Source organism: Coenobita brevimanus, chromosome 57 (assembly GCF_032717465.1).
Source record: "Coenobita brevimanus isolate Jiangsu-jjx chromosome 57, ASM3271746v2, whole genome shotgun sequence".
NCBI lineage: Eukaryota > Metazoa > Arthropoda > Malacostraca > Decapoda > Coenobitidae > Coenobita > Coenobita brevimanus.
Genome location: NC_137010.1, coordinates 57,625,692 through 57,648,468, shown reverse-complemented (window position 1 = coordinate 57,648,468; position 22,777 = coordinate 57,625,692). Strand labels below are relative to the sequence as shown.

Sequence of the window (22,777 nt, the reverse complement as noted above, 5' to 3'; positions counted from 1 at the left end):
GGAAATAAAGTTGAGTTTCAGGAGAGATTTATGGAAGAATAAAAGTGGTAGTTAGATACTGTATATATATACATTTCTCATTATAAAAGCTGTGAAATCCTTAAATGTTGAGTACTGCCTTTTGGTTTTTTCATTAGATATGAGTTAGCTGGCTGAAAATTCACTGTCGTGACCATGAAATAGGATACACAAACCCACACTTTTGGTCTGTAGTTCCATTGAAGAGGGTGACAGCTATCGCCGAAACTGTTAGGAAATAAATCTTTTTTCATCTGCCAGTGTGGATTTTTGTATTCTATGATGTTAGTTCATTATATGCTATGATATGGCAAATCTTTTTCTTTCATATTTTGCTGTTTCTATATGAGGTTGTTGTGTTTGACCAAACTTCACCAACTGGCTCGGTCACAGCTTTGGCAAGTTTTTAGCTACAGCCAGATGTCATTCCTGATGACAACTGTCCCCATTATCCAGTCTCGGGACTGACACTGAGTTGGGCTGTATTTCCCCCTCAGAGGCTAAGGGGAATGTTTTAAATCTGACTGCCACCAATAGGCCGTTCTAGTATCGCCCCACTTAGTTAAAGCAGCATCCAAGCCTGCTCACCAGCATAAGGCAGCAGTCCACAAGCAGGCTGTATACCCCTAATGAGGCACCACCACCCTTTGTGGCTGGGGCCCCAGCTTAAGAGGATCTCTGGAGAGGTGGGGGATGAGGTGCCCCAGCTGACCCCTTCTGCACCCTCCACTTCCCTACTCTTGAAAGGCTGCCACCACCTCTTTTGGGTGGGACTGTGGCTGAAGGAGATCTCTGGAGAGGTGGGGAATGAGGTAGCCCAGCTGACCTCCTGTGCACCTTTCCTGTCCCTACCACTGAAAGACTTCCTCCTCATTTTGACTGGTTTTGCAGCTGGATTCCATTCCTCATGCCATCCCTCCCTGTCTGTCCAGGCTTGGGACCAGCACTGATTTGGGCTGTCTTGTCCCCTCAGTGGCTCATAAGTTACTGTATGATATGGATAATGTACCTACATTACAGTACAAAAAATGGCTCCTGTGTTATGGCTTTTTTATGGATTTTTGAGGTATAATATATAAAATTAAGAAACTTTGTACTGTTTATTTATTGAGGAAATTCTGATAGGCCTACACCATTTACATTTTATTTGTTTATTTATTTTTTTAATGGAAGTTGATACCTTCCAGCCTAACCTTAGCAACATTCAGACACAGGCACCATTTAAACCAAACTTTTACAGCCTTCATGCATAACCTTGGCATCCATCTGAAAGGAAAAAGACTAGGAGAAATCACCCAAACCAACCTTATCTCATAGTGCAAGCCATATTCTCTTAACCTGACCGTGGCATCCTTTGAACCTACATTACTGTAATTAATGTAGGCTGTCCTTTGAATCTGTGGCTGTATTTAACTTGGGAAACATATCATAGTTGTAGTCATTATTGATGTGGCTCCAGGCTCATTGAAAAGTGAACCTGGTGGATTGCAGGCTGCTCTTTTGCAGTGCACCATCCTCCCCTCAAGGGATATAGAGGGAGTTAAGGGGCTTTGTACAATTAGGTATGTCTTCTATATTTATATCAGTGCAGCCACATGAGAGCATCCCACTCCAGCTTCTATTTCATCCAAAGCAGGTTAATGATGACCTTGAGGCTAAACATTGCAAATTTTCATTTTATGGTAGAGTTTTACTTCAGGGACATGAGAGGTATTAAGAGTCCATATCCTGACTGATTTGCATTGTGTTTTACTTTTATTTTTAGAATGATTAAGATTTCTTTTTATTTCCTGGTTATTTCCTATATTTTTCTTTTACTTTATGAAATGATTGCTTAACATTTTTCCATATTTCTTGATAGTTTTCATTTCATCAGTTTTTTACTCATGGGTGGTTTGGCCATGTGGAGAGGATGGAGAGTGAGAGACTGATGAGGAGAGTGTATGTGAGTGAGGTGGAGGGGGAGGGGGAGGATGAGATGGAGGGATGGAGTGGAGAGGTATATGAAAGACAGTGGTGTGAGCTGGGAGCAGGGCAATGAAATGGCAGGGGACAGGGCAGTGTGGAGGCGATTTGTTCATGGCCACCCCAAATGGGATTAAGGTGTCTGGCAATAGATAGATAGATAAGGTTGTTTTAGAGTTCATTCAATTTCCTGATTATTTCATGCTTTACCTTATATTGTATGCTGTGTTTTTCTGAAAAATTCATTTCATACTGTACCTTGACTCTTTCTGATACAGGTGTTTCCAGTTTATTTATTCAGTGATTGTTTAAGAGTTCATTTCATATTCTGTTTCTTACACATCCTTTCTGTTATGCAGTGTTTGTTTCCATGTTCCTCGAAAACTTTCTCACTGGAGGGGTAGCCATGGCAGGAGGGGTCTTCAGGCTGCCCTTCCCTTAGCTAATTCCTTCAACCAGAGGATGTCACTTATGTCAGATTCTTACTTTCTTCATACAGTTTTATTCAGTTTAGGGGTGACTTTTTGATCTGAAGGGGTTAAGTTAGTCTTCATTAACCCCTTAACTACTAGGCTGTCCTCCAAAGCTGATTAAAAGCATCTGACAGTAGCAAGAGTAAAATTGAAATTGTCATCAGACTTTTTTTTTTTTAGCTCACATAGAACTTCTTCTTCTGTTACCAACTGTCATTCATTCATTCACTCATCATTTAATCCAGTACTGCCCCAAGAGGAGTATAGGAGCCTGGGGCCAAGCAAGTTGTCCTGGCATTTAAGATGAGAATGACCAGCCTTACTCATCCCTGAGTGGCATTACTTGAGCAGTAAACCCCAACCACCCCTTAGATATGAGCCTGCACTGGCTTAATCTGATTGGAGTGCCTTAATTACCCACTAAACTACCAGGCACCATAATTTGGTTATATGGTCACCACCCAACATAGTAAATGGTTTCCTGGTGTACAGTATTATAGCTTGTTAGTACTTTCCCTGGGATGTATTTTTCATGCACTGTTGCTATTGTAGGAAATGCAAAATGTCCTTCAGGACTTCATCCTGCTGAAGTTGTAGATACAGGCTTGGTAGCTAGCCACACAATCATCGCTCTTAGGCGAGAAACCCGGCCACAAGTAAATGGAGTCAGAGTCCAAGCTGAGACTCAGACTTCCCCGATTGTTCATATTTTAGATTTCTTTTCTGTCAACAGTGTCCAGCAACTGTTGGGAAGTAATTAGATTGTTTTACACTTGTTTTAGTACCCAGTCCGTAGGAAACATCAGCTGTACCATGGCCAGTCTCAGTATGAGGATTTCATTAGGAGGAAGCATGGCTTCATTTCATTTGAACATCTTATCATAACTTGTCACTGCTTTTCCAGGAAATGTAGTTTCATGATACTAAAAAGTTTATATTATCACACTGAAAACCACAGTCTAAAAAATAGCCACAAATTGACACTCATAATTTTATATTATCATCATCATCATCAGTGTCATCATCAGCCAAACCTCTTTTCTCACCTAAGGGTGGGTGAAGTCAGGTACAGAGGACAAGAAAAATCTTATTGATGGAGAAACTAACCAGAAGTGTCTCTTAGTTACGTGGGTCACACTCTCATTCATTCACCATTCAAGCCTCTGGAATCATAACTCCATCTCACATGCATGAATGTTGACCCTTCTGTGTTTTATACCGACTGTCACCTGATAGGTCATTAATGCTTTTTACCATTCAAGACTGGAATCCTGGCACCATAGAGGTAGGAATAGGGTAGAGTCGGCGTGAGAAGGCTCCGGTGAAGCCAGAGAACTGTCACACGGCCATATTGGTCAAGTCAAGAGGTCACGGCAAGACCTACCTGTCTTGAAGAAGATTGCTGTGCACTCCTACCTCTATGGCTGTGCCCATAGAGGTAAGAGTCCTAATCCTACCTCCGTGGGTGTGGCCATGAGATTATTAAGCCTTTAATACCTCCAGCTGTGTGTCCACCTGGTATTCCTCAGGGAGAATGCCAGAAACAAAGTAGACTTCATTCTACCTCTGGTTTTAGTTGTAGTTCAGCTGTGGGTGTGAGACGTTCTGTCCTAAGTTGTAACTCACCATCAAATAACCTAAGTCTCCAAAAATGCCCACCACCTGTGCCGCATTTGGGTGTAATGAAAGAGGAGATAAGAAATCTGACCCATCCATTATATACATTTCACTGGTGAGTATCTTTAGAGTGAATTATAGTTTGTAGGTTAGTATGCAAAAATAGATAAATAAATAAATTAAGATAAAACATATTTTTTTCTGTTTGCAACTAAGAAAACACTCCCGCCTAGTCAGTGGAACCAAGTCAGACAGCTGTCAAAGAGGTCGCCGCCATGTTGGTCGAGTCAGGTCTGTCGGCCTCACTCTGACCTACCCTTGGTTAATCCCATATGCCGCCTCTACCTACTCCTACCTTTATGCCTGGCACCATCCCACAGGCATAAGCATCCACACTTAAAAGTTTCATCATCACCTATCAGTTAATAAATCATTAATGCTTTTCCAGGGGGTGTAACGTCAAGCAGCAATGACTTATCGCCGTGGGAGGAGCTACTTATTGCTGCTGCTGACAGATCAAGCACAGATATCCAGGATCTGCCAGGGTTTGCAGACATAACCAGAACCCATCGTGAAGGTAAGAGGCCTGTGTTGGTTTCACTGTACAGTATATTTTTGTCTGTCATATTTTTTATTTATATTATTTATTTATTTATTTATTTATTTTTTACTCTGTTCCATATGTTGAAAGACATATTTAGAGGGTTCTGTTCCAGTGAATACCAGATGAGGTGAAGGTAAGTCAGAAGACTTAGAGTGTTACTGTCTCAGTTATCCCTCTTATGGTCACATCTACTCCATTATTTTATTTTGGCAAATACCATACAGATTGATCCACTATTGTATTTTGGCTAATACCATACAGTTTGAATCATTTGAGGGTGAGTCATACACATTGGTACCTGCCATTCAGTCACTTGATATAGTACTGCCTTCAGGAGACTTTCCACCGAGTGACAAGTCAAATTAGTTTCCTGTAACTCAGAAAACCATTTACAGTACTATGTTAGGTGGGAACCCTGCCACCTGGTGATGCCTGATGGTCTAGTTGGTTAAGGTGCTCCAGGTGGGTGAGGCCTGTAACGGTGTACATCTGAGGGATGGTTGGGTTTATATTACTTGCCTAATGCATATCAAAGGTGAGTGAGACTGGTCACCCATGTCTTAAATATTGGAGAATACCGGTAAGTACAGTAAGACTTCACTATAACTGACAAATTGGGACCCTGGCCATTCCGAAAAAAGCGAAATTCCAATAAAAGCGACATCCGGACTTCCCCTTGCTAACCCGGACTTTTTCCGATATACTGTATCAGACTTTAGTCAGGATTGCACTAACGGTTTTTAAGCTGTTTTCACTACCACTGCAGTACTGTACTGTATTATACCTTCACTACAATAATCAGTCACTATAATATATATAATAATACTGTACTATACTCTGATAAACTTGTCTTTTGTTTACCTTACTGAAATTGTGGTCAACATAGCTGAAGTCGTCAGGTAGTCCGGACTGCTTCTGGTTTTATCAGACTTTTTCTGATATATAGGAATATAGTCCGGTAGCTCCTCGATTCCAATAAAAGTGAATTCAGGTCTATTGAAGTCCATTATATCAAGGTCTTACCGTAGTCTAGTCCCAGGCCCCTATGCCCCTGATGAAAAAAAAAGGGGGGGCTTAGGGTGAGTTATTGGATCATGAAAGTTACTCAGTCCTAGATTGTCTTTTCAAATTGGAGAGGTTACCTAAAGCCTTCAGTATAGGTAGTTGGATACCATTAAACATGGAAGGTACCATCAGTGACATATGGGTACAGGCTTGGTAGCAAGCCACACAGTTGTCACTCATAATCAGGAAACTGCCACGCTAAACAGAGTCAGAGTCTTAGCTGAGACTCACACACATTATCAAAGATTTTATTATACTGTATATCACAGATTTCTTTTTTCCCCAATAGTACGTATGATTTGCTCGGTCAAACAGACCAGGTTTAAGCAACAACAACAACTATGCCAGGATGTTGAAGAACTGTAAAAACGACAGAAAAATACTGTAATTTCAATATAATTAATTAATCCATTACAATCAAATGACATCATGCTTCCTCATAAGGACACTTCACATTAATGTAGTCAGCCCTAATGTGAAGTGTCCTTCAGAGGAAGTCTGGTGCCATTTGATTTTATTGGATTAAATGGTTATAACAGTATTTTTGGGGGTCCCTTTCATGGTTCATAAACATCCTGACATAGTTGTTGTTGGTTAATCCTGGCCAGTCTGGTTGAACAGACCTGTTGACCATAGGTACACAATTGCCACTGTGGGTCTGTCCTACACTTACAGTACAGTATGCTGTGTAGAGATCCAATACCACCTTGCGGTAAACAGTGCCTTACCAGGGTTGGATCTTAGTCCTTCTGAAGGTAAGGTGCAGGGAAATATGAGGTTTGGCTCCTAGGTGGACACTGCAGCAGCCTCACTGAGGGTGCACAGTGCCTGTGTAGACTTCTCTTCAGTCCCCTTTGACTTAATACTAAAATTTGATTTAAGCTGTGCCATCAGGATACTTTATGAAATAACTTTAAAGGACTCGAGACAGGTACACACTGCAAATGATTTTTTAAAAATTAGATAAAGGTCTAAATATTGGAATCCTTTTTGTGATATTCATCATCATCATCATCATCATCATCGTATTATTATTATTATTATTATTATTATTATTATTATTTTTTTTTTTGGGGGGGGAATAATAATACACAGCACCAGCACAGTGACTGTATTTGCTGGTGTAAATTATGGCCTTTACAGGTGGCTTTACATTGAGTGACAAGCCAAATGGTTTCCTGTAGGCCTGGAAACCATTTACAACGCAGGGTGGTAACCATATAACCAACCCATACGTGCTCCCTACGTGTCAGCAAGTGGGTTGGTGGAGGGTTAGTGCCCCTCCCCGTAAAACAAATAACTCAAAGTCAAATGGCCACCCCTTACGGGATTATGACGTCTGGCAATAGATAGATAAAAATTATGGCCGTTTTCATGAGGGTGTTTTAGATCATTTTCTAGGTGACACAGGATGCTTCATTGCACCTCTTCATTAGCAATGTATTCTTCATTATTACACCTTTTTATCTATAAGACAAGCCACTTAGAATACAACTCAAAGATTTACATTAGCCATTATTCACTTGTGATAGGTAAATTTTCATCATGTGTAAGAAGTTGGAAAACTGTACTCATCACAGTATGGATGTGTTTTGATGATTAATGGTCCTTATTCAGAGTGGCACAGGAGGCTTCGTAGCACCTCTTCCATAGCAGTTTACTCTGCATACATCTTAACATTCTTGTGTATGTTATCTGTGTTGTTTTAAAACAGGCATAGTTTACACCAGTTACATAGAAGAAAAACTGAAGTGTAATGTACAGAATAAATCACAAAGGAAGAGGTGATGCAAAACATCCAGACCCACATAGAAGTTAATGAGGGAATGGCCTCAACCTAGTCTGTCAAGGAAGAGAGAGTGACTAGCTCCACTGGGGTTGGAAAATCAACCCTCTTAGTGTTGGGTAACTTTTGTTAGTTGTATAGCTGAGAGTCAGTCAGAGGAACCTGAGAGTGTTATTATTGCTCATATAACTCTATGGTTGGGGTAACTCTAGTATACCCTATTCTCTACCGACAGAAGCAAGAGTGTGTTGTTTATGTTTGAGAAAGTCAAAGAAGCCTATGAGCATTAACCCTTCAGTATTGTGAATTCTTGTCAAGTTTTGTTATTGTCTTCATATGGTTTTATTGAGGTTTGATGAGGCTTTTCAAACTGGAAGGGTTAGATATTGCCTTCATTTGCCTATCTCCAGGCAGTTTTATTCACTGTATGAGATGTGTTCAAACTGGAAGAGTTACTTTTTTTTATGTGCTTTTGTTTACCCACTATTTCATTGTGTGCATTTGTTAGGCCAGTATTTCATAACTGCCTTTGATATTTCTTCATCTACTGCTTACTGTCAGTAATCCCCTGCCATTTTTTGGAGTGTGGTATTTGTATTTGGTTGTATTAACAACTTTCCTTTGATGTTTGTTGGGACTTTAGTTGACTTGGTTTAGGGTCGTGACTGAAACATGAACCATGCCACAAGAGAGCATTTTGCACATCCTCTTTGTCCTTCATTACTTTATTCCTGTAATGATATGAAGGTGTGCATCTCGAGTTTTTCATGATTTCTTTTTCTTTCTTTTTTTTTTTTTTCCCTAATAATTTGCAGGGGTGCAAAAGTGGAGCCATTATAATATCTCAGGACATCGTGGGGCTTTGTGTCATCTTTCCGGTTGCTTAGCTCCACAGTTTCCATTCTTTACCTGCTCATCTCCTGGGTTGGTCAGAAAAATGTCAATATTGTGCATAAAGTGGCTGAATGGTTAGCATTGCTGACTGCAAAGCTGGTGGCCTGTTTGCACCAGTTTTTGAATCCTGGTATGGACAGCTGACATCATGGCTCAGGTGTCCCATCCACCGTTTTTGGGTTGGTAAGTAAAATGAGTACCTGAGGTAACACTTAGGGGAGGTAACTGTGGTAACGGGGATGATGCAGTGGCCTTGTATCCCTGCATATTGTGTGACTAACCTGCCAGAGATTCAAAAGCATATGATGTTACAGAGATGAGCAGTTCAGCTAAGCACCTCATGGAGTCAACCCCCATGTTTATATTTACGTGTTTATGTACAGTGCATTTGTAGCCATGCTTTTGGCAGAGGCAGTGAGAGTTATCCCCACATGGCCACTGTCTCCTCCCCTTAGAACCTCCCACTGAGGACCTCACTTGCCATTGGCCGTGCTTTGGAGAAAACGCTTAAACCAGAGTGCCTTTCCTGAATGCATGCAACCTTGGCATCACATCCAGGGTAACTGGTACCGTCAGAAGCTTATTTCTTCCTTGTTTCTTCATTCATTCATTGCCAGACACCATGAATCCCAAACGGGGTGGCCAAGGGCTTAGAGTTAATTGTTTTACAGGGAGGGGCACTAATTCTCCACCAACCCCACTTGACACGTAGGGATGCCAACAGCATCTGGTGTTCCCAGACGGTCACCCATCCAAGTACTAACCTCTTCTTTGTTGCCTCCACTATTTCTCTCCCCCCTCCTCTTCCCTGCACATGCCTTCTGTGTGACCACAGTCATGCTCCTGCATTGTCAGGAGTGGTGCTGGTATATATGGAGTACCTAACGGATGGAAGGAAGAGGAATAGAGAGTGGGAGTTTGGAGAGTTAGCTCTGAGACACGTTTTCTCACCCAGTCACCTCAACTAATGGTACTGCAGCAACTAGACAATACCGTGTGGCCACTTAGTAGGCCACATTACTTTGGCAGTTGCTGTGGCTTCCTGACTGTGTACACTTCCCCACCTGTGTGGTGCCAGCCCATGTGTAGCATCCTGCTTTGGTTCAACTTTCATTTCTCAGTGCTTTTACCACTGCACTTCTCAAGCAACAAGGTGGAATAGCTATGCTTCCAATAGTGCCTAGTCTGCACCTTGATGGCTCAATGCCACAAATCATCCAGCCTTCCTCCTTCCACCCATCACCACTATTGCACTGATATACATTGCATCAAGGCTTATGATAATAACGAGGCAATAGGCATAGTGGTATCTAAGGTGCTGTCCCTCCCTGCTTATGAGGTCTGTTCAGAAAGTATCCGACCTTAGGCTAAAAAAGAAATATATAGATAACTAACCCATTGAGCTAGGACACTAATCCCCCTAAAAGTAGGCCCCTTCTGACTTGACACACATAGCCCAGTGTCTTTCCACTGCCTGAAATATTTTTCAAAGTCAGCTTTTGGTATCTCCTGCAGCTGCTTCATCGCATTAGTCATGATCTCTTCTCTCGTCTCAAATTGGGAACCCTTCAGTGGAGTTTTGAGCATGGGGAATAACCAAAAGTTGCATGGAACCATGTCTGGTGAGTAGGGAGCCTGCCGGACCTGCAGGGTATTGTGTTTGGCCAAGGCAAGGGCGTTGTCATGGTGCAGCTTCCAACTTGCCACTTTCCAAAGGTCTGTTCTCTTCCACCGAACTGTCACAAAGATGACGGATAACATCGAGGTGGTAATTTTTGTTGACAGTCTGACCTTATGGTGCATGATGCACAACTCCATGGTAATAATAATAAAAAAATGTCAACATGCAGGTGCATTTCACCTTGCTGCTGACCTGTCATGCCTTTTTTTTTTAGCTGAAGTAACCCTGCATGCTTCCAGTGGTATGACTGTGCTTTGGTTTCTAAGTTGTATTGATATACCCAAGTCTCATCTCCAGTGGTACCAGTCGTCAGAAAGTCTGGATTGCATTTTGCACACTCCAGCATGTCTTGAGCAACATTCATCTGAGAGAAGAGATCATGACGAATGTGTCGAAACACCTGCAGGTGATACAAAAAAACTGACTTAGAAAAATGTTTCAGGCAGTGCAAGGAATGCTGGGCTATGTGTGTCAAGTCAGAAGGGCCTACTTTAAGTGGGAATAGTGTCCTAATTCAACAGGTTAGCAATTTAATTTTTTAGAGCCTAAGGTCAGATACTTTCTGAACAGACCTTGTGTACATTGCAGACATAGTGGAGTACTAAGGCAATAGGCACATTGGTATCTGTGGTGCCGCCCCTCCCTGCTCATACATTGGAGGCATAGGGATGTAGACAGGCTTTAATGCCATCACCTTACTCATGCCCTGTAAATGGAAGAAGACCAGAACTCGAATCAGGAGCTATATTGGCTGTACCCCCCCAGGCCCCTGCCATCAGCAAGCCCAAGCTCTGAGAACACCCAAGGCAACTAAGGCAAAGTGACCCCAAGGACATGCCTGAAAAGAAATACATTGCCGAGGACTGCCAGGCCATATGGTGTGCCACTCCATAAACACTGTGCTGGATGATGATGGAGAGGGACACCGTCAGATGGTAGCACTGATGTGCTGTAACTAGTTATGGGAGCTGCCTGGTTATGTAAATTCTCCTTAACTCCCTCCCCATATCCCGAATGGAGGATGATGGACTGCAGGAGTGAGAAAGTTTCAGTCAGCAGTCCACTGGGTTCATGTCCAGATTAGCCTGGGGCAACAGCATCAGCAACAACAGTAACAGCCCAGTGCCTGCTTATTGATAGAGAATTCAGTAATTTCCCATTTATCCGGACGTCCATTATCCGAACGATCCATTACCTGGACGCAGTGATCTGGCTGTATTAAACCATTCTACACACATTTTTCCATTTTATCTGGACAGAATGCTTGCGTCTGGGTGGAAATTTTTGTCGCGCGAACATTTTCGCTTGCCCGGGCAGGAATAGCCCAGTGACGCTGCGTGTCTGGCCTGGTAGTTCACCCAGTGTCCGTTAGAGACTCCATTGACCGTTCCCAGTTCTCGCACATCGACCATGTGGGGAGCAGCTCCTCATATAGTTGTTATGGCGGTGCATGTGGTGGCTTTTGTGGTTGTTCCGTACCTGCTTTAGGCCTTACTATTCCTTGCATGCCTCATTCTAGGCTGTGTGATGATGGTCCCTCCACCACAGAAAAGAAAGAGGGTAGCGATGACTCTGGAGAAGAAGTGAGAGATCCAGGATGAGATTGATACAGGATGGTCAGCTTCCTTCATCTTAAAAGGTCTGCCTGATGTAATTGCTTGTCTGTGGTTTATAGGTCAGCTTGACCAGATAGAGTAGTGTAAAACAACAGGAACAAGTGTTGTACTATTTACCGTAGTGGCCCTTTACAATGGCTTTCAAAGTTAGGTTATGTACGAAAGGGGGCCTGGGGAGAAGGCCATTGTCCGGATGGATCTGCTTTCCGGACATGCCTTTGGCTGTATTACATCAGGTAATCGAGGTATTACAGTACATTCTTTACCCTGGAGCAGAATAAAGTTTCTACACAATAGTTTCTTAGTGTTATGAAACTCCTTTAGAGAGCCAACGAAAGTTCCCTGGAAGTGTTTAGCCAGTGCGTCAGATGGAGAAAGTATAAAAATATGGAATGAGATGCTCTTTGAAACTCTATCCTGTTACCAACCATTAGATCTTTCCTCCCGTAAGAAAAGGTGCACAGTCAGGATTACAGAGATCAGCCTCACCATTGATGATTACGGTAGTGTTTCACCAAAACACTGCTTAAAACTATGTTCACACCAAGTGCTTGCTGATGTGGGTGGAAGTTTTGCATTACTATAAGTCATACAAGTGGTCCCTTGGTTGCTGGTAGGTGTGAAAGAGAACATCAGTGGGTTACGGTGATGCAGAACTTCAACCCACAACCCAAGCCAGTAAGCATTTGGTATGGATGCAACCTTATTGAAGAAATCTGCTTTAAATTAGCCTCCCATTAAAAATATCCAGTCTCAACAGAGTATCTGCTGGTTCCGTTTGAGACCCCCCAGCTTCATACAACAGAGCAGAGTGTGACTGCCTTACCGTAGTAAGTTGGTCACCTTTGGCTGTGCAACTGTCCACACATAGTTGGTTTGTGGAAAAGGTCAAATATATTAATTTTCGAGGTTATAGGTCATGCCACCCTCCAGCAGCCCTTTCCTCTTCCCCCACCTCACCCCCACCACCACTGTGGAACACAGCAATTGGACACCATTCTCAGGAACTGGACCGGCTTTGGCTATGTAACTTTACAAACATGTCAGGTCTCTCTCTAACCCATTAGCATTCCATCTGTTCCGTGTTGTCCCATCAAGAGCATAGGGTTCCAGGACTACAGGACACCATTTGGTTTGTCACTCAATATAGAGTCATCTGAAAGCAGTACTGCATTGATTGAGTGCATGGTGGGTATTCCCACCTACCACAGTTATACAGCACAGTATTTGGATGTAGTATCTTGATAACTGGTCCACTTTTGACAGTGCAACTTTAGACATACAGTAGGTCTATGGAAAGGGCCAGCATGTTGACTCACAGTTCAATATGGCACACATAGAAAAAAAAAAAGGGTTTGGTGGTTATGGTAATGGACAAATTCCTTGGACACAGATCGATCTGCTACGTTGGTACCCCATACTACTGTATATAACATCTTTATTCATGCCATTTTATGTATTCTGCGAGTACAAATAAACACAAAGAAAAGCTTTTTCAGTAACGTCACAGAGTGACCCAACACTTATCACAACACTTCGTCCGCGATTCAAAATGCTAGTTGCTTTAAGCGGCCTGGCAAAAGTGGATATATGTGGATTGACTGAAACTAAATGGAAAGGTGAAAGGATGAGAGAATGGGAATACGGTGTAGGTATATGTGCGGGAGTCAGTGAGAATGAGAGGGCAAGAGAGGGAGTATGTCTGATGATAAGCAAGAAGTGGAAGGAGAATATAAGAGAGTATGGAACAGTGGGTGCAAGGATTGTATGGGTGAGGATGAAAGTAGGTATACAAGCATGGGCGATTGTATGTGTATATGCTCCAACAGAGGATCGAGTGGCAAGAGTGAAAGATGAGTTTTGGGCGAGAGTAGAAGCATGTATGGACAAATTTGAGAGGAGCGAGAGAGTGCTGTTGATTGGAGACATGAATGGCAAAGTCGGGAATGTACGAGTGGATGGAGTGGTTGGTCAGTGGGGTGTGCCAGCGGAAGTAGATGGGAATGGTAGTGCTTTGGTGGACATCTGTGCTGGTAAGGGGTTGGCAATAGCCAACACCTACTTTCGTCATAAGATGATCCACCGGTATACATGGAGAGTAATGAGGAGGATGGATGGTGAACTTGTTGAACGAAAGGCAATGATAGACTACGTGTGTGTGGATGAGCGAATGAGAAGACAAGTGTTGGATGCAAGGGTGTGGAGAGGGTGGGGGAATGGAGTCTCGGACCATCACTTAGTGATGGCCAAGGTAGGGCTGCAAAGAAAGTGGTTGAGGAGGCGAAGGGGAAGACAGGAGGAAGCAGCTCCTGTGAGAAGAGTGGAGAAATTGCAAGATAGTGAGAATAGGACAGAGTATAAGAGCATAGTGGAAGAAAGATTGGGAAGGTATGAGCTAGAGCAGATGGAAGGGGTGGAAGACGTATGTAAGATATTCACGGAAGAGATAAGCACAGCGTGTGAGGCGGTTTGTGGAGTGAGGAGGAGATGCAAGGGTGTGCAAGGGACAGCATGGTGGAATGATGAGGTGAAACGAGCTGTGGAACAAAAGAAGAAGGCATATGGTGAATGGTTGGCGAGTAGAGGTAGGGGAGAAGATGAGAGAGAGAAGAGAGAAGTATATGTGAGCAGGAGAAGGGAGGTTAAGAGACTGGTGAAGGAGAGTAAGAAGAAAGTGGATGAAGAGTTTGGGAGGAATCTGAGTGTGAAATGGAGGGAGAGTAAGAAATTGTTTTGGAAGGAGGTAAAGAAAGTAAGGCAGTGTGAAAGGGGAAATAGTAGGGGAGTGAAAGATAGGAATAATAGATTGTTGGTGGAGAAGAGAGAGAAATTGAGGAGATGGAAGGAGCACTTTGAGGATTTGTTGAATGTAGAGAGTGAGAGCAGTGTGAGTATAAGTGGTTGGGGAATGGCTGGGAGAAGAAGAGATGAGAGGAGGGAGGAAGAGATCAGTAGGTCGGAAGTAGTGGAAGCGATGAAGAAGATTAAGCTGGGAAAGGCCCCAGGAATTGATGGAGTGTGTGGTGAAATGCTTAGGTATGGGGGTGAGATTGTTGTGGAGTGGATATGGAAGTTGTGTAGATTGGCTTGGGAAGAGGGAAGGGTTCCAGAGGACTGGAAATCAGGTATAATTGTTCCTCTGTACAAAGGAAAAGGGGAGAGAGAAGTATGTGGTAACCATAGGGGTATTTGCCTTCTTAGTGTGACTGGTAAAATATATGGTAGAATACTCATTGATAGGGTTAGGCATATGACAGAGGAGCTAGTTGGAGAAGAACAAGGGGGATTTAGGAAGGGAAAAGGGTGTGTAGATCAGATATTTGTTCTAAGATGTTTAGTGGAGAAGTATCTAGAGAAGGGAAGGAAAGTGTACGCTGCCTTCATGGACTTGGAGAAAGCTTATGACAGAATAGATAGGAAAGGTATGTGGAAGGTATTAAGAATATATGGAGTGGAGGGGAAATTGTTGAGTGCTGTGAAGAGTATGTACGAGGGAGCTAGGGCTACGGTGCGAGTGGATGGTGAGCTGAGTGAGTTCTTTGATCTCAATGTGGGACTGAAACAGGGGTGTGTAATGTCTCCTTGGCTGTTTAATATATATATGGATGGGGTCGTAAAGGAGGTACAAGGTAGGGCAGTGGATGTGGGGGTGGCCTTAATGAATGAGGGTGAGATTTGGAAGCTTCCGGTGTTGCTGTTTGCTGATGATACAGTATTGTTGAGTGAAGATGAATGGGAGTTGCAAGGTTTGGTGAATGAATTTGGGACAGTGTGTAGGAGGAGGAAGCTGAAAGTTAATGTAAACAAAAGTAAAGTTATGGTGTTTGAGAGGAATGAAGTCACAGAGTGTGCAGTGAGGTTGGATGGTGAGGATATGGAGAATGTGAGTGCATTCAAGTACTTGGGTAGTGTGATGAGTAAGGATGGAACTTTGGGGGATGAAGTACGTGAAAGGGTACAGCAGGGAAGGAAGGTTGTTGGCACACTGAAAGCAGTGATGAGAAATAGGGAGGTGAGTATGGAAGTTAAGAAGTCACTGCATGATGGTATTGTGATCCCTACCCTGACGTATGGAAGCGAGGCGTGGACCTTGCAAGAGGGGAACAAGTCAAGAGTGAGAGCAGTGGAAATGAGTTACTTGAGAGGAGCATGTGGAGTGACATGGAGGGACAGGTTGACGAATGAAGAAGTGAAGGAACGTTGTGGGGTAGATGTGGATGTGGTTGAAAAGATTAGGAGAAATACACTGAGGTGGTTTGGACATGTGGAGAGGATGGAGAATGAAAGACTGACTAAGAGGGTGTATGTAGGTGAGGTGGAGGGAGGGAGAGGGAGGGGTAGACCGAGGATGAGGTGGAGGGATGGAGTTGAGAGGTATATGAGGGAGGGGGGGGTGAGTTGGGGGGAGGGGAGTCAAATGGTGGGTGACAGAGTGACTTGGAGGCGTTTTGTCTGCGGCCACCCTTTGCGGGATTAGGGCGTCGGGCTATAGATAGATAGATAGATAGATTATTTTTTAGGGGTGTACACTAATAAAATGGCCACTCTGGGATACATTGACCTTTGACAGTCGGCGAACGGTTTGAGTGGCTTATTCTTTTTCACAGTTTTCATTCAATTGCTTCTCATTCAGTTTCCCTTCTATTTCATTCCTTTACCTTCCTTCTTCGCAACTTCTTTCCCTTCTCTCCCGTGATTAATACATACACTTTTGTCAGACCAAACATGTATAATATCCCTTTCCGTTTTTGTGTTTCTCCTCCTCATATCCCCTCTTTTCTTCTTGTTTATTCCTCTTTTTTTTCATGTTCACAAGATAATTATTCTTTCAGTCATCCCTTCTTACCTAATTATTCTTTCAGTCATCCCTTCTTACCTAATTATTCTTTCAGTCATCCCTTCCTACCTAATTATTCTTTCAGTCATCCCATCCTGCCTCCTACCTCCTTGTTTCCTTCATTCTTTTCCTTCCTGCCATATTTTTCATCTCTCCTCGACTTTCTCTGCCCTCTTCTTCCCAGCATTCTTCCTCCATCCTCTTCATTCTTCCCTCCCTTCCTGGCCAAAGCTTATCCACTGTATTTCCTTCCTTCCTTCCTCCCTTCTATCTGTCATTGTTTTCTGATCATCCTCCCCCTATCCTACCCATTTTCACTGTCCTTACTTCTCTGTATTATTCCTCCTTTATTCCCATTTCACTTCCCTCTCCATCACCCCCTCCCTTCCAACCATCTGCCACATTTTATTTTTCTTATTTTTCACCTCTCTCTCTCTCTCTCTCTCTCTCTCTCTCTCTCTCTCTCTCTCTCAAAACTTCTTTCCCATTCTTCCACTGATCAGTACCGACTCGTTTGTCAAACCCAGTAAAATATTCCTCTGTTTTTGTTCTTTACTTTTTCCTATCGTGCCTCTCTTTATTTTCTTTCGTTTGTGTCATCGCTTTCTCCCTCCTTCCTTCTTTCTCTCCTAGTTTTCTTCCCTCCCTCCCTCCGTTTTTTCTTTCTCCCTTCATCTTCCTTCCTTCCTTCACCAAACATCTTCCTTACCATCTCTCACTCCTTTTATCCTGTATCACATTCATTCATTCATGCATTCATCAGTCTTTCCTTTGCATCTATCACATTTCTCTCTCTCTCTCTCTCTCTCTCTCTCTCTCTCTCTCTCGCCTCCCGGGATCAGTTACACACCCGTTTGTCAAACCAAACTTGTAAAACATCCATCTCGGTTGATGTTTCTTCCCCTCTCGTCTTTCCTTCATGGTAGTTTAATCCTTTCCTTCCTTCCTTCCCTCCCTCCCTCCTGCCTTCGCTCTGTTTTTCTCTTCCTTTCTCTTCCTTCATTCTTGTGCCTCATTCCTCTTTCCTTCTCGATGTTTTATTTTATTTGTCATTACTGATTCCATCCTTCCTTCCTTCCTGAGTGCCATTTATCCTTCGCTCCTTCCTTCCTTCCTTTCTTTCCATCTTTCCTTCCTTCCCTCTCCTCCTCCCTCTCTACTTTCTTCCCCCGTCCTTCCTTCCCTCTTAATCGTATCATCCCTCCTTCCTTCCTTCCCTCCTGCCTACCATTTATCCATCGCTCTTTCCTTCCGTTCTTTCCATCTTTCCTTCCTTCTCTCTGCCTCCCTCTCTCCTTCCTTTCCCCCATGCTTCCTTCCATCTTATCATCTCTCCATCCTTCATTCCTTTCCTTTTTCTGCCCATTTTCCTCCCACCTATTCTCTCCTTCCTTCTCTCTCCTCCTCCCTCTCTCCGTCCTTCCCCCCTCCTTCCTTCCATCTTACCTATATCATCCTTCCTTCATTCATTCCCTCCCTCTTTCCATCCACTTTCCTCCCATCCTTTCTTCCTTTCTCTGCACGTGGAGGACAACTTCAGCCTGCAGTCCACTGGGTTCACGTTCACATGAGCCTGGGGTTAGAGAGAGAAAGCTTTTATCTTTCCATTTCATCCGTCACGTTTCATTCTCAGTCCTTTCTTTCTCATCTATCCCCCTCCCTCCCTTCCCTTGCCTTCCCTTCCTTCCCTTCTCTACCCTTTTCTTTCCTTTCCCTTCCCATCCCATCCATTCCTTTCCTTCCCTTCCCTTCCCTTCCCTTCCCATCCCTTCCCTTCCCTTCCCTTCCTTTCTTATCCCTTCCCATCCCATCCCATCCCATCCCATCCCATCCCATCCTCTCCTTTCCTTTCTCATCCCATCCCACCCTATCCCATTCCTTCCTATCCTTTCCTTTCCCATCCCTTCCCGTATCTTCCCTCCCCACCCCATCCCATCCCATTCCATCCTCTCCTTTCCTTTCTCATCCCTTCCCTTCCCTTCCCATCCCATCCCATCCCATTCCTTCCTCTCCATTCCTCTCTCATCCCTTCCCATCCCATCCCATCCCATCCCATTCCTTCCTCTCCATTCCTCTCTCATCCCTTCCCATCCTATCTCATCCCATCCCATTCCATCCTCTCCTTTCCTTTCTCATCCCTTCCCTTCCCATCCCATCCCATTCCTTCCTCTCCATTCCTCTCTCATCCCTTCCCATCCCATCCCATCCTATTCCTTCCTCTCCTTTCCTTTCTCATCCCTTCCCATCGCATCCCATCCCATCCCACTCTTTCGCCTCCCTTCCCTTCCCTGTCTTTCCTTTCCCATCCCATCCCATCCCATCGCATCCCATCCCTTCCTGTCCTTTACTTTCCCATCCCATCCCATCCCATCCCTGATCAATACCGACCCATCTGTCAAACTAAAGTTGTAAACATAGCTCTCTCTCTCTCTCTCTCTCTCTCTCTCTCTCTCTCTCCATCTTCATCATCATCATCATCATCATCATCATCATCATCATCATCATCATCATTTTCTTCTTCTTCTTCTTATTTACATTATTCGTTCATTCGTACCTGCCTACTAACCATCCACCAACCTACCTACCTACCTACTTACTCTTCCATCTGTCCTTTCATTCCCTCCCTCCTACTCTGTATTTCCTTATTCTCTATATTTCCTTCTTTTTATGTTTTCCCTTAATATCTTCCTTCATTCCATTCCCTCCCTCTCTTCCTCCTTCCCTTCCTGTCTCCTTCCTTCCTTCCCTCCCGCTCTCTCAGCCCCCTCCTCTTTTTCCATCACTTCCTTTCATGCCTCTTTCCCTCCTTCCTTCTTTCCTTTCATCCTTCCTTCCTTCCATCCATCCATCCATCCATCCATCCATCCTTCCTTCCATCCATCTATCCATCCATCCATCCATCCATCCATCCATCCTTCCTTCCTTCCATCCATCCATCCTTCCTTCCATCCATCCATCCTTCCTTCCTTGCTTCTTCATTTCATCCATCCATCCTTCCTTCCTTTCTTTCCTTCCTTCCTTCCCGCTCTCTCAGCCCCCTCCTCTTTTTCCATCACTTTCATCCTTCTTTCCTTCCCTCCTTCCTTCTTTCCTTTCATCCATCCATCCATCCTTCCATCCATCCATCCATCCATCCTTCCATCCATCCATCCATCCATCCTTCCTTCCTTCTTTCCTCTCATCCATCCATCCTTCCTTCCTTCCATCCATCCATCCATCCTTCCTTCCATCCATCCATCCATCCATCCTTCCATCCATCCTTCCTGTTAGGACTCCATATTATAATTACAAATCATAATAGATAAATAGATAGAGAGACAGATAGAAGCAGCAAGTCAGATGATGAGAAGGTATTGTGTCTGCGAGAATCGAGCAATGCTAAACATGCTTACACACTCTTAACTCAAGGAATGCTTTATAGGCACACGACAGCGCCTCGTGACCATACACACACATACACACATACTCAACACAGGCTTCTAAAACTTTCCAACCACAGTGTAACACACGTGACACGACCCCTGCTACACCAGAATTTAGGAAGCAAAGAGCTCAGAAGGAGACAGGCCATAGAACAGGCAGGTAGTAGGGAGAAGGGCTTAGCAACATGGAAGAGAGAGAGAGAGAGAGAGAGGAGGTAGCTTGCTGGAGAGACTTTGTTAATATTTCCAAGACAAATAAAAATAGTCCCATAATATTCTTTACCTCTCCTGTCATTGCATGACAAATGGGAAAGAAGATTATCTACTTACAAACTACTCACGTATAACAACCGCTCGTCCACAAGTCTAATATATATATAACTGATCTACAAGTTACTACAAAGTCTTTTTTAAAGACATTCCTTCCTTCCTTCCATTCCATCCATCCATCCTTCCTTCCTTCCATCCATCCTTCCTTCCTTCCATCCATCCATCCATCCATCCTACCTTCCATCCATCCATCCATCCTTCCATCCATCCATCCATCCATCCATCCATCCATCCATCCTTCCATCCATCCGTCCATCCATCCATCCATCCCTCCTCGCTGTACGTTCTCCTTCCTTCCATCCTCTATTCATTCAGTCATTCACTCATTCACACCCTTCCATCCACCCTCTCCTTTCTTCCCTTTCTTCTTCCATCCCTCCTTCTTTCCCTCCTTTCTTCCTTCCTCAATTCATTTTGTTCATTCACTCCCTTCCATCCTCGCTCCTTCCTTTCTTCCCTCCCTTCTTCCTTCCCTCCCTTTTTCCATCGTTTCTTCCTCAATTCATTCATTCATTCACTTCCTTTCACCTTCCATCCCTCCTTTCTTCCTTCTTCCATTCTTCTCTTCCTTCGTCCTTTCCTCCCTCATTCCCCTCTTTCTTCCTTCTTTCTTCCCATCTTTCCTTCCTTCTTTCCTTCTTCCATTCATTGAGTCATTCATTCACTCCCTTTCACTCTTCCGCCCACCTTCCTCCCTTCCTTCCTTCCATCCTTCCTTCTTTCTTTTTCTTTCCTTCCTTCCTTCTTTCTTTCTGTCCTTCCTTCCTTCCTCCCACCCTAATTACTCCCCCAACAAGGAAAACACACTCGTAAACACCAATCAGTGTCACAATGAATCGAACTTTCCAGAATGATTCGAATTTATAACCGTCTACCGCGTTCGTATCTCTGTATTTTTTGTTTATATTTTTGTTGCATCTCTTATTATTTCGCTTATTTGTAAGTTTATTTATGGTGGGGATTAATTACGTGATGAATTTTAAGGTGTCCTGTAAATTTTGAGGATATTGAAGTTACACAAAATATGCTTTAGATTGCGGTCACAGTCCACTCTCTCTCTCTCTCTCTCTCTCTCTCTCTCTCTCTCTCTCTCTCCAGGTATCTGAGAGCTTCGTTTACTGATTTCCTTCATGTTTTTATTATTTTAAGGAATCAAGGTTTCAAAATAAATCATCACACCCAAACCAACCGACATACTTCGTTTCCATACTGTTATTGGGCCTACAATGGCCAGTTCTAACCAATATATATATATATATATATATATATATATATATATATATCTCGCATATTTTGGCGTGTCGTGATTTCTGACAGTTTCCCACTGTCACGTCACGTGCGATCGCCCCTTTTTTTTCTGACACTTCTTGGACTCACCCCAGATTTATACAAAAAGAATTAGGTTGATTATCTGTTGCTCTTTACGTGAAACAAGCGAAAAAACTCATGAACAGACACACACGTACACAACTTGATTTTATCATTAAGATGGTTTATGTACCATAACTTTGCAGAAATTTTTGTTCTTTTGCAGCATGACTACCATAGGTTGGTGGCAAAATAAGACATTACTTTGGCTCCGCATCTCCACAGTATTTCTTCCTGACTAGCTTCATATTACGTTAATCTCATGTTGCAGCAGCATTCGTGATGGAGGGATGGCAGTTTTATGCCAGGTTAAAGCAAACAGCGTAGTACTGTATTTTCTTTTATACTGTTATTGCACTCATCGGGATAAGGTAAAAGTTTCTGTGATTATTAAAAGATACAACTAATTTTATTAACAGGTGTCAATTTGTAGTTACAGACGCAACAGACACAGCCAGAAGGGACATGAATATGGAACGTGGCCAGTGCTCTGTTGTGGACCCGCTAGACGTTGCGTGTGTGTTACTACCCGACGATGCCCAGGAGACAGCTGACCACGGGGAGGAACAGCGGCTACCCTCAGAGAACGCCTACCACAATGAGGAACAGCGGCTGCCCCTGGAGAACTCCTACTATAACACAGAGCGGAAGTTGTCCCACGAAAATGCGTATCACGACGAGGATCAGCGAACGGGAAATGCATATCACAATGAGGACCAGCGGCTGTCCTTTGAGAATTACCACGGGGAGGAACACAGATCTCAGTCACCTAGGGAAGAGAAGGTGTTTCCCGACCCTGTAGATGGGGAGCCACCAAAAAGAAGGTGGAAAAGACCTAGGATGACCATAGAATCCGCCGAAGAAGTTGTAAATTTGCACAGTGGTCTTCTTAATGCTGTGCAGAGTATTCAAAAGAGTTCAGAATTGCAGGTTGCCAGTCTTCAGGGAATGGAGAGAAACATGGAGAGACAGGCTGAGGGTTTGGCCAGGCTAGAAAATCACATAGCTGGGATTGATAGGTCCCTCCAACAACTTGTTTCTATTTTAAACAGAAGACCCTCAATTGTGTAACTTAAATAATGATTAATTTTTAGCTATCTC

At 43.5% G+C, this 22,777-nt stretch overlaps 1 protein-coding gene across 1 annotated transcript in view; it reads left to right on the top strand.

Moving 5' to 3' along the window:
• The window catches only part of LOC145402044 (uncharacterized), a 23,702-nt gene extending 955 nt beyond the window's left edge, over positions 1-22,747 (top strand). The window contains exons 2-3 of the mRNA XM_080274141.1: positions 4,522-4,650; positions 22,110-22,747. Coding sequence (XP_080130267.1) covers positions 4,522-4,650; positions 22,110-22,747 — 767 coding nt within the window. The remainder of the gene's footprint in view (positions 1-4,521; positions 4,651-22,109) is intronic.
• Positions 22,748-22,777: the final 30 nt, after the last annotated feature.